The 15,900-nt window shown below is 34.1% G+C and overlaps 1 protein-coding gene across 1 annotated transcript; it reads right to left on the bottom strand.

The window, feature by feature from the left end:
- Nucleotides 1-291: 291 nt before the first annotated feature.
- On the bottom strand, nucleotides 292-15,057 carry LOC136037288 (uncharacterized). The gene is made up of 3 exons (XM_065719921.1): nucleotides 14,951-15,057; nucleotides 8,986-10,416; nucleotides 292-4,911 (listed from the first exon to the last, which is right to left on the bottom strand). The coding sequence occupies exons 2-3, from the start codon at nucleotides 9,739-9,741 to the stop codon at nucleotides 3,202-3,204; spliced, it is 2,466 nt and encodes an 821-aa protein (XP_065575993.1). The 5' UTR covers nucleotides 9,742-10,416; nucleotides 14,951-15,057; the 3' UTR covers nucleotides 292-3,201.
- Nucleotides 15,058-15,900: the final 843 nt, after the last annotated feature.

Raw genomic sequence — 15,900 nt, 5'->3', positions numbered from 1 at the left:
TATTGAAGTACAACTGTTTGCAGGGGGTTCATTGCCCTTTGTTGATAGGGTTGAAACTGGTCTGATTCCCTCAGACAAGGATGGTCAAGCTCAAGCGGAAAAATATTGCAAGTAAGGTTGAGCATCAGGCAAGAATTATGGAGTTAAATACTCCTGTTAAGTATCAATAGAATAGCCAGTGGTATCATTTCAACTGCTTATTCTGTTATTCTTTTTTCACACATATTCCATACATGCTTCTACATGTTCCATTCCATGCATACTTCTACTCAAGCATAAGTAATAAAACAGTTAAAAACAAAGTATATATTTTAATTTGACACAAATGAGTTTACAACTTAACTCCAATTCCTAGAATTGTACAAAAACAAACTACGAATAAGTGGGAAACGAACAAATTGTAAATGTATTGCGACTAGAACAAATAAAAGAACTGGCCCCCAAATTCAAAATCTGAAATCTGTCGCCCTGATTTCACAGTCGTTATTTGATGTAAAAAAAATTGAGATTATGTAGCATTAGTATACAAAGGTGCTCACAGATCCAAAAAATTACGGGTATAACAGGATCTCTCAGGGACGGGGAAGGTCGAAGAAGGCGCATTCTTAGGCCACGATTTGTTTCCTCAGCAGGTTTTTGGGACCTTGTAGAGGCTGCACAATGAATGCTAGATAATATGTAAATTTTTTTATCTGATTTAATAAGTAGATACAATATACACTTTTTAGCTTGCTTGAACTCAGGGTCATAGATCTTCCTTTGCTCCCCCTCAACATTAGTCATGGCCTATCCCTAGAAAAGTTGAAAAATTAGCACACTAAAAATAAACTTCTCGACTTTATCTTCTCCCCCCTCACAGGAGAAATGCTCAGAAACTTAGCCGAGGTTGTCACTTAGGACTGCAAGTGACAATTACAATATGCTTTAATATTTGTCTTATGTAGGGCTCACACAAGGCATATGGGCCATATAACAAACAGTTTTACAATAGTAAAGATATAGTTCAAACACAAACGGAAATAATATCGCCTCAGTAAACATCTGCACAATTCGCTAAAATATTAATACTCATGTGAATTTAAAATAAGGCATATAGTTTAGATAATGTAACATCGTAATTTTAAGTGGAAGTCTAAGATGCTGCCACACTACTCACATTATGTCAGCATTACACATTTTGTGCACGCAGCTTAATTATCACTACACAACCAGGTCCAATGGACCCCTAATCTAGTCTAATTTTGGAATAGCGAATTGTGTGCACGAAATGAGCTGAATCGCTGGCAGCACTGTGGCTTTTCCTAAAAATCTGAAGTTAATATTGCAATACAGAAGAATAAAATTAGAATGTTGTAAATATATATTTCACACATCCTACACTATTATGGTCAATATTGCAGATTATCATAAAACTTTAGGAAATACTGAAGCCACCCCATTTTCGATGAACTTAATTTAATCTGCAAATTTTCAACTGCTTTAGTAAATTAGTAATTAAATGGCAGTAATTGTCATAAACCAGATCAGAATACAGCCCATGGTCTAGTATATGTTGGATACAGTTTCAGAACATTTAGCATCAGACTCAAAAGTCACAGGCATCTGAAAGAAACAGGTGTATACGTTGGAGGAGAGAGTAGTAAAAACGATTTTTTAAAATAAGAAATGCCCAGAAGTTTAGGATTTCATGGATACGAATTCCCCCCTTCCCGCTTTGCACATTCCTTATAAGAAGTTATGCCCAATTTATCCTCAAGTTAGTGTCAATCCTCGTGCATATATATGAACCTGGAATTGGTTCAACAATTGGATCATGTTTTGGTAGCTGGTTTAGTTTAATGTGGTTAGCTCGTGAGTGAACCTCGGAGCAGATAGACGCTACGCCTTCAAGGAATGATTGAAGTTAGAATATTGGTAGAAAATATGATCTTTTCCAAAATAAAGAAACATTCTGGTCACACTTTGGGCAACTCCAGGGGCTTATATTCACGCTAGTATTTAAATAAGCATATGCGTTCATACTTCTGCTATATAATATAACATAATATCTAATATAGTATAAACCAGTACACACTTTATTGTCTTAAGCCAAATATGGCTTTAGTGGAACTGCTTTTGCTCTGCACACGTGTGGCATATTAACTTATAAATATATGAAATATCAAATATATGAACTTGTTTAAAGTTTTTTTAAATTCGGGCCTTGCTTCGGGCCATTTGCTTGTTTTGTTATTTATATTAAAAAACCCATCTTTCTCTCAAAAAAACAATGTGTTACTTTTATCATTAGCCGACCAAATGCCTTTTATGCTTGAATACAAGTGAAATTTATGTTTTTTTTTGTTTTTTTTTGGAAAATAAGACACCCATTGGGTCCAAGCTTTCTCACTGAGGATTGATCTCATGAGGAGTTCCGCCTACAAATATTCTTCTTTTCTGTTTAGCTAAAAGTTGTTCTTGGGCAATAAGGATTTGTTCAATTTTTTTGGTCATTTAGTGGTTGAAATCAGGTCGACAGATTTCAGATTATGAATTTAGGGGTCAGTTCTTTTATTTGTTCTATTTGTAAACCACACATCAAAAGATACAGTACAGCTAATAATATATCCTTGCAATAAATCCCAATAGTATATCCTGATGATCAAGGACAATAGATACATATATGTGTGTGTATATATTATGTATTACATGTAAATTCTAGAACACATTTATCAACTTTAAAAATGTGATAAGAGACACAAATCGAATTTGTGATTGATCTATATAACTAAGTCCCCAAGAGAGGTTGCTAATTAAAGCTTTGTTCTTTGACCAATTCACAGACAAAAGAGATTGAAAATGCAGAAGTTTTAAGTAAACCTTATATATATATATATATATATATATATATATATATATATATATATATATATATATATATACCAAAGACTTCAATTTCCGATCACTCAGCTCCTCAAATTAACACGTAAAGTGATATAGACTCTCATTTAAACCTCCACAAATAGAGAAAAATAAGGACCAGCCTTTGACCTTTCCTTCCCGATAAATTTGGCCCAATGGCGAACTATTAGCCCTCATTTCATTTAAAATTGTATTTCATTTTTGTTCAAACCCACCTTAAAAATAAAACGTAAATGTGTATATAATAGTGTGTAAGTTTCAACTGGGCCAGTTCAAAGAAATTCACATGGAAATTATGTTTTACAAACGAATAATATCTGTATTACACAATGATTCACAACAATTATGCACTTCAGCAAGCCGAAGAAAAAACGTTTCATCTACAGTGCGGAAATTTTCTTTTGTCATTGAAATCATTGGCACAGATATGTTATGATAATGATGTGGGTGGAGATACACCCCACACACTGCATCATTAAAAGCGTGGTCATTTACCCGAAGCACTAAATTTTCCAACGATTTGCACAGTTGAAGGACTTGGACTGCTTCAATTATTTCTTTTCTACTAAATCTCCAACAGTCAAGCCACAAAGAGCAAAGAGCTGAACAACTTTGCAGCACAATAGAAAAATTCATCAAATTTTCTGCACTCATTTTATCGATTCCCATTAATTTTAAACGGACAATCTGTGCCTGAAATGCAGCAACAAAATCAGCTAAATTAACTTCTTGATAGGTTGAACGATTGATATGAAAATTGACCCAAGAGACTTCAAGTGCTATTATAGATTTTGAATGTATAGACTCTGAAAGATGAATCAGGTCATCATAAGTTAGTTCACATTCGCTTAAATTCAAATATAGCAGGCCTGATTTCAGGTTAGAAATCCAACTGTTTAAGTAGCCACGTAGTTTGTTACTTGACAAATCTAACAGCTGCAAACACGGAAGACTAGCGATCCATCTGCCAAACAGATCAGCAGTTACGGGACAGCTATTAAAGTCTATACAACTTTTTGCAATACTTACAGCCTTAAGATTATGAAATTTCTGAAGTTTCAATTCATCAAGTATATTTGTCATGGTTGAAAGGTTTTGGGTTTGTATAATAACACTTTCAAGTACATTTGCTGAGAGGCATTTTGAGAGACTTGCCCTCTCCCTATGCGCTACCCCATGACTGTTGAAAACAATGTCACGTCCAGTATAGTATTTTACCCCAATAGGTATATAGGTATCTTCTGTTACCCTAAACGATGGAGTTTGGTAAACAATGTCAGATCCAATAAATATATCATTAAAGGATTCGTCCAATTTTAAATGACATAGATTTAGTTGCAACTTACTTGCAGAGTCACTGCAAAGTATAGCATTGAGGTTCATATACTCTTCGGAAATCAAAATACCCAACTCCGATCTTTTTAACGAAAGATCCAGCGATATCTGGTAAATCAAATCACTATCTTCAGCGCGTATATCCGATATTTTTTTTAAAAATGAAAAAATATCCACAATATTCAACACAACACCTCTTATATCCAAAATGTTAACTAGAATACTTTCTTTTTCTAAAATAAGATTGATGAAAGAAGAAAGCAGATTTGTGGCAAAATTAATTGAGCTAAAGCACTGTAGCCTATGGTCACGAAAAACAGAGGTAAGAGAAATGCTTTTTGAAGGCCAGATCTTCAGTAGATTTTTGACTGAGTGATTTTTGACAAGAACATGTTGCATTAATTTCTCATAGAATTCCACTGGCAAATCTAAAGAAGATATATGTTCTAAAAGAGATTCTAGAGAAGATATGTCCTCTGATTCAATTAAAACTCTCAGTGATAAACTTTCAAGGCTTGGGATTCTAAATTTGGAATGAAATTCACAGGTTACACAGTTCTTGTTCCAGGAAAGAGGATTTGATGTCTGAAGACTCCCATATTGTGACAAAGCCTGAAGACAAAATCTTGCGTCTGAATTTTGTGGTCTGCTTTTATTCATCATATGGGCTTGATTCTAAAATAGAACAAAATTATTAACAATGAATATGACGAACTGCCGAGCCACTTTGAGGAATATTTACGAGGGCTTCAGGCTTAATTTGTCAACCTTACAGAGCAAAACAAGCAAAAAAGGCATTTTACCATGGAAAGAATCATCATGGAGTACATTAAAATGAACAGTATATAAATACAGTACTTCTAACTAGTTATATATCATTACAGTGTTACACAACATCTAGTGGATGGGGGAGTTCACCGTATTATCTTTAGGGGAGGGGGAGGTCAAATAGGTTAAAACCTCAAATAGTGCATTGATAGTCCTAATTTTTTCTGACTTCTAAGGAGAGATCAATATGAGAACCATTATTCTTCAGCCTATCTTTATGTACAGGAGTGTATTTTTATAGTACAAACAAAAGTATACTCAGCAGTAGCAACACCTCCTCTCAGATTACACAAATATTTATAAGATAGTGTGTAGATAGTAATTACATTCCTATGCATAACAACACCAGAAGGTGGGTGAGACAGGCCCTGGAAACCTCTTTGCCTTCAAAGAGTCTCCCCTCCTTTCTTAAAAGCCTATTTATTGGGAATCTGAAAGCTTTCTCTGCATTTCAATCCCTCCCTAATCACTCAGAAAACAAAAATCATGGGTTCTACCATTGTCAGGGTTGTGACAAATCTCTAAATCTAACAATGCACATGTTGAACTTAAAAATTGCAGCTCCATTACAAAGTGGAACTGTAAAATTGCAGTTATATTACAAAGTGGAACAAACTATAGTATAAGTGATACAGCCTTCCATTCCTATCACTCTTCCATCACACTTTACACTCAAGACACTGATTACCATGTGGAAAACACAACAGGCTGAACATCAATACAAAAAGTATATGTTTTGCATAGAAATTAAGGGAGATAGTTAAGGGAAATAGGAATTAAGGGGGGCTAGACTCTTATGCAGCAGGGTAATTATTTTCAAACCATACCTGTTTATATTATTTCATTATTTTCTGTTAATATGGCTCTTTTGTTTTTTTGCTTCAGCAGTTGCCAAAGTTCATTTTCAGAGTATTTATTAAGGATCAATATTCTCTAAACTTAAAGAAATAGAATCAAGAGGAAAAGTTTTAATGAACGACAATTTGTTGTTCAAGTAATATATATAATTAATCTGATTTTCATCTTCTTCCTGGAGGGAGCATCTTGAGCCTCATTTCACTGGAGGGGGGGGGGGTCTTCGTAAATTTTACCGAATCGCTACCTGATTTATGCCAAATTTTCTGCATAATCATGAATCTTGTTAAACGGTGTTGCACTGTTTAGGCCTGCATACCATGCTACTTTAGTTTAGCTTGTTTGTGTGTCAGATATACTTATATTAAAGCGACAATAATTTTAAAAACTTATGCAGGGATTATCTAAAAACGGCAGCAGAAAAACCTGATATTAGCCTAGAAAGCGTTCTGAAAAGTAAGCGTTTAAATTCTGACCACTAGCGCCATCTGAAATTCTCATTGCAAACCAACTAGAAACCTTACGAAGATGTCACTACTGTTCAGCTTAAGCCAAAAACAAAATGACACAGAAAGCGCACAGGTTGAAGAGTCTACGAGCGCAGAGAGTACCATGTACTTTATAGCGGTAAATCACAGTATTCCAGTAATCAGTATAGTTCACAATGACAGGGGAACAAGAAAGTCAAAGCTGCCCACAAGGAACAAAATTAGGGGCTCTTTTATTTCTTGCTGTTATCAACCCTATCCTTGCAGAATTTAAAGGGCATTTCAAGTTTGTTGACGACTTGTCTACACTTCTCAAATATATAGTCGAAAATGCAGTAGGAAAGCAGCAACTTGACCTGACTTTCTTCACAGAATTCATCAACCAGTGCAAGTCAAACAGTCTACAAGTGAATGAACAGAAATCAAAAGTTTTACAACTTAATCCACTCAAGTGAGATATCAAAATCCCAGATGTTCAGTTTTCAATTGTTTCCTCTACAACCATCCTAGGTGTAACATATATTTCTGCGGATTTTACAAAATTTCTGCCAAAATTTTCACATTTGTTAAATTTTTTAACAAAAGCCAAAAAATTTGAGGGGCGGTGTGCACCCCCCTCAGGACGCCCCTACTTGCTGCTGATATTTTGGCAAACAAGATATTAAAAATGCACTCGGTATTGTTTCTAATATATCACAAATGAAACTCATGTCTTGTTTATGGTTTGAGATAGACTCCCCCCCCCTCCCTGAGCCAGCTAGTCCTGAACCAGCCAGCCTGTCAACTGGCAAGCGCCAAGCGTTTCCCTTGTCAAAAAAGGGAAACATCATATGTATCAAATGCAAATTTTCAGTTTTGGGACCTTCCTACTGACGTTATATAAGCGGTTACGTTCAAAGCTGTGAGTTTAATCACATCGCGAATTGATTTGATTTTATCAAACAGAAAAACAAAGTTTAAATTTTCAGATATTTTTCTAGTTTGAATTAAAACATTAAAATTCAGGTACCATAGATAATTTTGCAGCTTTCATAATAACTTTTGCTATTCTGAACTGAACTTATATTTTGAGCTTTTTCCATGTCTCAAAAAGACATTGCTCATACTTATAAGAAAAGAAATTTGGTAAAGATATTTTTCTAACAATGATTTCTACTAAGCTTAAAACTTTTTTTTCTTTTTTAGGCTTATTGTAATCCCTTGTTAAAATATATACCAATATTTTTATAATTATCAGTTTTTTTGTTCTTTATGCAATTAAATGTCTTCATATTGTATCTATTATAAGATATTTGATTATCACAGCAAGTCCAATTTCTCACAGCAACTTCTACTAAGCTTCAAGCTTTTGGTTTATTTTTTATTTTCATTTCAGCACATCCTTGCAAGCTCTTCTTTTGTTGTGCTATTATATAAAATGATTATTTACAATAAAATTGTTCTACTACTACTATTACAATTGAAAAGGACAAGCTTTAATCAAACATATATATACATGCAGCTCTATGACATGGGTAGACTATTAACGTTTTTTTTGGGGGGGAAAGGCCAGAATTAAAACCGATAAAGTCTTAGTTACCAATTCTTTAAATTTTTCCTGAAGGGTCCTCTATAGTAGCCCTGAAAAATGCACCTTCTAATCTTCTGTGTGCATGCATGGTCTAACTAGGTTACATAAATGCAGAGGATAGCTTTTATGTCTCTTACGCCCCAGTAAGATAGAGAAAAAAATCCCAAAATCTTTATAATGTTCCCCATTCTACTTATGTTTTTCATAGAATAGATTTTTTTTTTTACTTGAAAGAATTTTGACCAAACTTATGAGTACACCACAGACTGAAATCTGAAAAACCCAGAAGTGTATTTTTAAGATACTACTTTCCAGAATTTGGGAAGAGAAGGGTCTTTTGTAACAACTTTAAAGGAATCTATTTAATTAATAAGTTAATTCCAAAAGAATAATTGTTCATATTGTTAGAATGTTTGGTGGACCAAGCTCATCTTGAACATTTACCCAAAAGTAAGCACATTCTTCCTTCACCAAGACTAGGCATGAAGGTGATCCTTCACGAAGACTAAGGATGAAGTAGGGGATCACACTGACTAGTTAGTGAGATTCCCAAATTCTTCGAAATACATGACATCTATATATCAGTATTCAAAAACTGTATATCCCCAAAGCACCAAATCCTACATGTGCAAATTTTTTTTTTGGTCCTTCCTCTTAAGGGGGCAGGGTTTGTAACAGCATTTCTTTTATTTTACAGTTTAAAATAAAATAGTAAAGTTGTAGGGGAAGAGGGTAAAAAGAAAAGAAATACTGCTCACATCAATTAAAAGTGGACAAGTCCAAAACAAGAGTTGTTAGGAGGTAATTTGTCACAAATTTGTAAGTCAAAACATTAAACTTTGGGTTGGTTGTAAGTCTTGGTAGTATCTATACATGGATCTTTTATTTATTCAACTGGAGCAGCTAGTTTATTTTGTAACATGAATAGCTAGTTAGTTCAAGTTACAATTGGTTTCTAGTTCAAAGCAAAAGTGAAACACAAAGTAACAGATAAATTTCAAAACAAACCTCATCAAAAGCTAAAGTGTTTCCTTTTGGCTGGAAATCTTCAGGAAGTTCAAGAGCCTCTGATAACTTATTCCTTCTCTCCTTTGCACTATCATCAGTGTCATTGATACCAAGCATAGCTTCAAGGCCAACATCTTTGCTTTCAATTTCCGTTTCTGGAGTTTCATTTATCAGTCCCTCCACTAGTTTAGATTCACTATCTGAATCACTCATTTCTGGTTCACTTTCATCAGCACTAATAAGAGCACTGATGTCTGCCTTTTGATACTCGTCACTATTAATATCACTGTATTTCTTAAGGAGATCTTCTATGGGAAGGTGTTGTTCAGCTTCCAACTCTTCAATTTCATCTTTAAGATCAACCACTGGGTCATTTTCTTCTTGTTCATCTAAAGTGGACTCATCATCATCAGAGCTTTCATCTGCTTCAATGTCACTACCACTGTCAACTGGTGTTTCAATTTTATGATCAAGATATCCAGGTGGTAATGAATTTAACAGATCTTTAAGGGGCATTTCAGATTCGTTTTCTAAGTAGTCAATTTCCTCAGCTACACTTGAAATGTTCATATCTTTTTCTTCTTTATCAGTAGTCTCTTTATCATCAGTGGGGCCATCTTCAGGCTCAAATTCAATGTCAGATTCTCTTTTTGAAGATGGAGGTGTTTCTTGAACTATGCCTTTCATTGTTTCAGCCAATGGAGAAGAAAATTCTTCTGTTTGCTGTACAATCAAGTTCAACGGATGATTTAACATTTTCTTTTGCTTTTCTTCAAGCAACAGATTCTGCTTGTATTCTGAGACTTTCTCAACATTTTTCCAAAACTGTCTTACCTCTCTTGCAACAAATGAAGCTATTTTTCTCTGGAATCAGGCCTGCTATATTTGAATTTAAGCGAATGTGAACTAACTTGTGATGACCTGATTCATCTTTCAGAGTCTATACATTCAAAATCTATAATAGCACTTAAAGTCTCTTGGGTCAATTTTCTTATCAATCGTTCAACCTATCAAGAAGTTAATTTAGCTGATTTTGTTGCTGCATTTCAGGCACAGATTGTCAGTTTAAAATTAATGGGAATCAAGAAAATGAGTGCAGAAAATTTGATGAATTTTTCTCTGATGAAGTTGAAGATGAAGTTTGATGAAGAATTTGTAACAGCATGATTTGATGAAGTTGTTCAGCTCTTTGCTCTTTGTGGCTCGACTGTTGGAGATTTAGCAGAAAAGAAATAATCAAAGCAATCCAAGTCCTTCAACTGTGCAAATCGTTGGAAAATTTAGTGCTTTGGGTAAATGACCATGCTTTTAATGATGCAGTGTGTTGGGTGTATCTCCACCCACATCATTATCATAACATATCTGTGCCAATGATTTCAATGACAAAAGAAAATTTCCGCACTGTAGATGAAACGTATTTTCTTTGGCTTTCTGAAATGCATAATTGTTGTGAATCATTGTGTAATACAGATTGTATTTGGTTGTAACACATAATTTCCATGTGAATTTCTTTGAACTCGCCCAGTTGAAACTTACACACTCTTATATACACATTTACGTCTTATTTTTAAGGTGGGTTTGAACAAAAATGAAATACAATTTTGAATGAAATGAAGGCTAATAGTTTGCCACTGGGCCAAATTTATTGGGAGGGAAAGGTCAAAGGCTGGTCCTTATTTTTTCCCTATTTGTGGAGGTTTAAATGAGAGTGTATATCACTTTACGTGTTAATTTGAGGAGCTGAATGATTGGAAATTGAAGTATTTGGTATATATATGTATATATATATATATATATATATATATATATATATATATATATATATATATATATATATATATATAGTCAAAACTAAGATAAACCTGTATAATTCAAGGATTTGGGAAAATTGGCTTCAACTTTGCCAACCCTAACCATAGAGTTTAATGAAATTACATCACTGCCTTTACTCAATTTTCTTTGTCAACATAATGAATCCCAGCATCAATCTTTGGGAGCACTTCCTGTAGTTACCTAATATTGTAATATTAGACCACAATCTTGGAATTCTGTTGAAAAAAACTCTTATAACAGAAAAAAAGATATCTAAGGGACAATTGATTTTTTAAAGGTTTTCTTATTTCCTTTCAAACTACTTATAAGAGATAATGGGGAGATCAGAAAGGGAAATATTATACAAGACGCTAAGATAATGTCTAACAATGGATTTTAGATGTGATTTTGCAGAATGCTTATAAAAACAATGCTAGCACTTCTTACACCTCAACAATTCTTTGGATAATAACAGCTTCGTGTTTAGCCCTTTCTGCAAGCTGCTCAGGTGTAAGAACAGATGGCCTACCAGGACCAGAATGTCCTAGAGTCTTTTAGCGATGCAGGTGTAACTACTTGCTCAGTCTGAAGAGCTTTGGGCTTTTGAAGTGCTGGCAGAGATTGTTTGTCAAGGTATGTCTGGAGGTCTTTGTTTGGTTCTTTAGACCATTCAAAAAACTGTAGAAAGTCATCTTCATTTTCCAAATAAAATAACTTGGAATGTGACTTAATGTATACTTCATGATACTTCATGTATACTTTCTGATTTTTTGAATCAGTTCAAAAAATCATTTATGATCTAGTCATTGAGATAATTCAGTCATTGTTGGTAACAGAAGCCTCTTCAATTAAATTATTTGTACACAAAAATAATGAATAGAGTTGCATTTGGGATAGAAACTTAAAATTTGTTTCTTGAAAAATACATGAATAAAACAAAACTTGGAACAGACACTTACCTCTGTAAGAATTTTAGAAAAAGTATTGAAAAACTTATTCATGTTTGTCAGTTATGATTTAAGAAGAGTTAATAATTAAGTTTGTGAAACACCAACTCTTACATTTTAATCAAAACTATACCCCCTAAAATAAGGCATCACACTTTGACCAAAACTGAATACCTACTAAAAAGACAAAACAGGCTATAAAAGGCTTACAAAAGGAGAAGAAGGTTACACAGCTTTGGTGTTTCCCAAAAAAACTAGATAGATGATGTTTATAAGCACTGGTTGGAACTGAGGTTGAAAAAGCCTACAACTGAATATAAGCTACTTTCAAATAAAAGAACAAACTGCAAGTGGATGTACAATTTCTGCACAAGAACAGAAACCAAAGACAAAATCTCAACAAAAAATACTACAGCAAGTATAGCCAACAAATTTGTATCATTCAGTACTTTCTAAAACAATATTTTTTTGAAAATGATGTTACCATAATGTGCACTTTATGCCAAAATTAAGATCCATACTGGATCTGTTGTGATGAAAGTATAACAGAAGCAATAAAAGAAAAAACAATTAGTTCAAAAACAAAATAGAAGGGAATGTAGAAATAGACAAGAGTAAAAACCAAACAGTGTTAAGTGCATCAGATGACATTGGTTACAGAAGATAGATTGCAAATAATCTAAATAAGGAGTAAAAATAAGTAGAGTTGAAATATGACTTTCAACACCAAAAGACTAGCTAGAAGTAAGTGGTGTTACCAACCAACAATCATATTCGATTTCCTGTGCTCCTTAAGACAACAACACAAAGTAGAATCCAAAGGGGTTCTGGCACCATGTCTCAGCAGCTAATGCCTCTAGACATGATATCCCAGACCTCATGAAAGAGGATGAAACAAAGGCCTATGAGGCCAAAGAAAAAGCAGATTTGCTCAAGTCAACCCTCCACCCACTTTACCAGAGTCACCAATCCAAGAACTATGCAAACAAAGCTGCTGGACCAGAAAATCTACAACCCAAACTATTAAAAGAAGTAGCTGGACAAATTGCTGAGCCAGTAGCAGTGACATTTGGGACATCATAGTGGAGTTTCACAGGGCACAATCCTGGGGCCCATATTGTTAAGCATATATATTAATGACTGTAAAACTCATCTAAAAAACCCACTGATACTAAATGATGATGATTGCAAGCTCTTAGGACAGGCCCAAATTAGCCCTGATCACTCAACAATGCAAGCAGATTTAGATGAACTATCTAGATTGTCATCTGAGAAGGGGGTTTGCATTTCAATGTGTCAAAACACTAAGTCTTGCATCTTGGACAAAACAACCCTAGATGACCTTATCATATTGCAGAAGACCTACTTGAAGGTATAAGTGACAAGAAGGGCCTAAGGGTTATTGTTAATGATAAACTCAATTTCCATAGCCACACATGAGCTCAAGTTGCTAGAGCAAACCAAGCCCCAGGGCTTATAAAACAAACATATACCACCAGGAAGCTGTGTGTAGTCAAAAAGCTATACAAAGCACAACAAGAATTAGGAATGACCCTAGCATCTCCCTGTTATAAAATGAACCTTAAAGCACTCAGATGTCCAAAGTCAAGCAACAAAGCTCATACCAGCTTTGCAAGACCAACTGTATCAGAAACCCCTTGTGTCTTTCAAGCTCCTTATCTTTGTCTATCAAAAGAAGAGAGGAGATACAATTGCTACTTAAAACTGCTAAGGAACAACCTCTCAAGTCAAGTTTTCTCCTCATCCCTTGCAAGTACAACAAGAGGTTAGACAAAGAAGCTGTCAAGTCCCCCATTACCATCAAGATGAGCACCATCACTTCTTCTCTGTATGCACTGTCCATCACTGGAACAGCCACTCCAAAGCCACCATCCAGTCCTAAACCATATATACATTCAAGAAAGGAATCAATCAGGAATGAGTAAGTGCAGAGCATAGGCTAACTTAGGATATCAAACCATAGGCATGTTACACCACCAGCAAGATGTTCCACAGGAGGCTCATCATCATGTTATTGTGCTGGACATGTTATTAATTCTAGTATAGACTTTTTAATATAGTTACCTTTAAACATACTTTATACATTCAAGTGCAAAATATATCTGCTCAAATGAAGCACAGGAATATTGTTTTGGGCCTCATACCCTCACTCATTCACAGCTCACAAAGTTTTAAAAATCTGTAAAATGATTAGTTGAATTTTTGAATTTGTGCATAATTGGTGCTTTTGGGAAGTTGAAAGACAATGTTTACTTAAAACATTTATTTATTAATACACCAAATGGTAAGCAAAATGCTTGTCACTATAGACACAAAACAAGAAATAAGCTAATTAGCAGTACTTATAAATGTTGGAAAAAGAAATAAGCAACCCATATCCAAAACTATTGTAAAATAAACCTACTAGTTAATTGACTTGTTGCTATCTTAGAAAGGGTTTAGGTTAAGAAAATGAAACTTTCAGGGATGGGTTTATAGGCTCAAGTATGTTGCTGGAAGGTATTTTGAAGTACCCATCTCCACTCCTTCTCCCTTCTAGAGCCCCTGAAATTTGACTACATGACAGGTCTATTTTTTGAAATTTTGACAAAACAATATTTTACCTTAATTTTCAATTAGCCTACTAGGCCTAGCTGCTTTTTCTCTGCCTTAAGTTCTGAGAATGCAATTCCTATTATTTGAGTAGAACTTTAAAACATGTCAATGTTTTTTTCAAAATTTAGGAAATGTACTTGTATATCTTTAAAACCTTATAAAATGGGATTGAGCAACGTTATGAAGCTGAAAAAATTTTTGTTGTACTTCAATTAAGCAGAAGATCTATTTTCCAAGGTTTCACTTTTATAACACATATTTATAAAGGTCAGTGCCCTCTAGAGAAAGAAGGAGTGGAGGTAGATACTTCAAAATACCTTCCCAAGACATACTTTAGCCTGTACACCCATCCCTGAAAGTTTCATTATACTAAACTAACCTCTTTCCATGATAGCAAGAAGTCAATTAACTAGAATTTTACCGAAACTATTACCTCAAACTAAAGTTAATAACCAAGGATCAACTTATAACCAACAACTAAAAAGTTCATCCATTTCCATCGTCCTAACAATCACGTGTAATACTCTCTAAGAGTAGTATAATCTGATAATCACATCGATTCACCAAACTAATTAATATTAAACGATTACCTTCGTTGTGATGTTTCAGTAATATTACAAAATTACATAAATATAATTTAAATCGCCATTTTTCTTGGAAAGGATGATGATAATGCAGTAATAGCAAAAATTACTGAATAGATGTCGATTACATCGCACCGACGGAAAAGCAAAGTGGCGGCCAAAAGCTGGAGTCCAAAGCTCAAACTTTTGGAATCTTGAATAGTCTCAATGGTGTTGAGTCTTAAGACTTAATTCCAAGGCCAAGCGTAGCGTCCCATTGTTATATTAAATTTCTATTTTATTTTTGCAAAAGAAAATGCATATTTCTCATCATGAAGGCGAAGAGCAAAAATATTTGACGCATAAGGGAGGTTCCACCGCTTTTAATCCTTGATTTTACCTCTTAAGTATCAACCTAGTTGTTTTAGATAGTTATTAAGAATAAAAATAATGATTATTTATTTAGTATAAAGAGTGGATTTCATTGCTGAGCGATTAATAAACCCGTTAGTATATAAAATAATATCCAATTGCTTCAAGTTAATATGCCCCCACTCCTGATATTTATTTGAGAGAGTATTTATGTTTGGTTTCTTTTTTATTTTGAAACGTTGAAAAAATCAGGGAAAATTGAAGACCATTATTTTGAAACAAGTAGAAATACAATCGAATGATATCTCAAGAAAAAGCAAATCCAAACTACCACAAATGAAGTTAACATTACCACCCCCTCAAGTTTTCCTGTGGGAAAAGTGTCTTTTGTACTTTACTGAGGGCAGTAAATATTACCATCAATTTTTCATATTTATCTTAGCACTGAAGGAGCAAATTAACCATACCTAGCAAGTTTACACAACAGAAAAAAATCTATATAAATAGTAACGTAATTTTCAATTTAATTTTGCCGTATTCTAAGAACACTTTTATGTCCATTTTTTTTCTTTTTTATTTCATTTTATTCAAAATTTGTGTGCAGT

Source organism: Artemia franciscana, chromosome 16 (genome assembly GCF_032884065.1).
Source record: "Artemia franciscana chromosome 16, ASM3288406v1, whole genome shotgun sequence".
Taxonomy (NCBI): Eukaryota; Metazoa; Arthropoda; class Branchiopoda; order Anostraca; family Artemiidae; genus Artemia; species Artemia franciscana.
The sequence above is the reverse complement of the archived record's forward strand: the minus strand, read 5'-3'. Positions and strand labels throughout refer to the sequence as shown.

Bases quoted from the DNA above. Each gene is read 5' to 3' on its own strand.
- LOC136037288 (XM_065719921.1), bottom strand. From the start codon at position 9,741: ATGTTAAATCATCCGTTGAACTTGATTGTACAGCAAACAGAAGAATTT. The intron at 4,912-8,985 runs GTTTGTTTTGAA...GTTCTATTTTAG, and splicing joins ACACTTTAGCTTTTGATGAG to AATCAAGCCCATATGATGAA.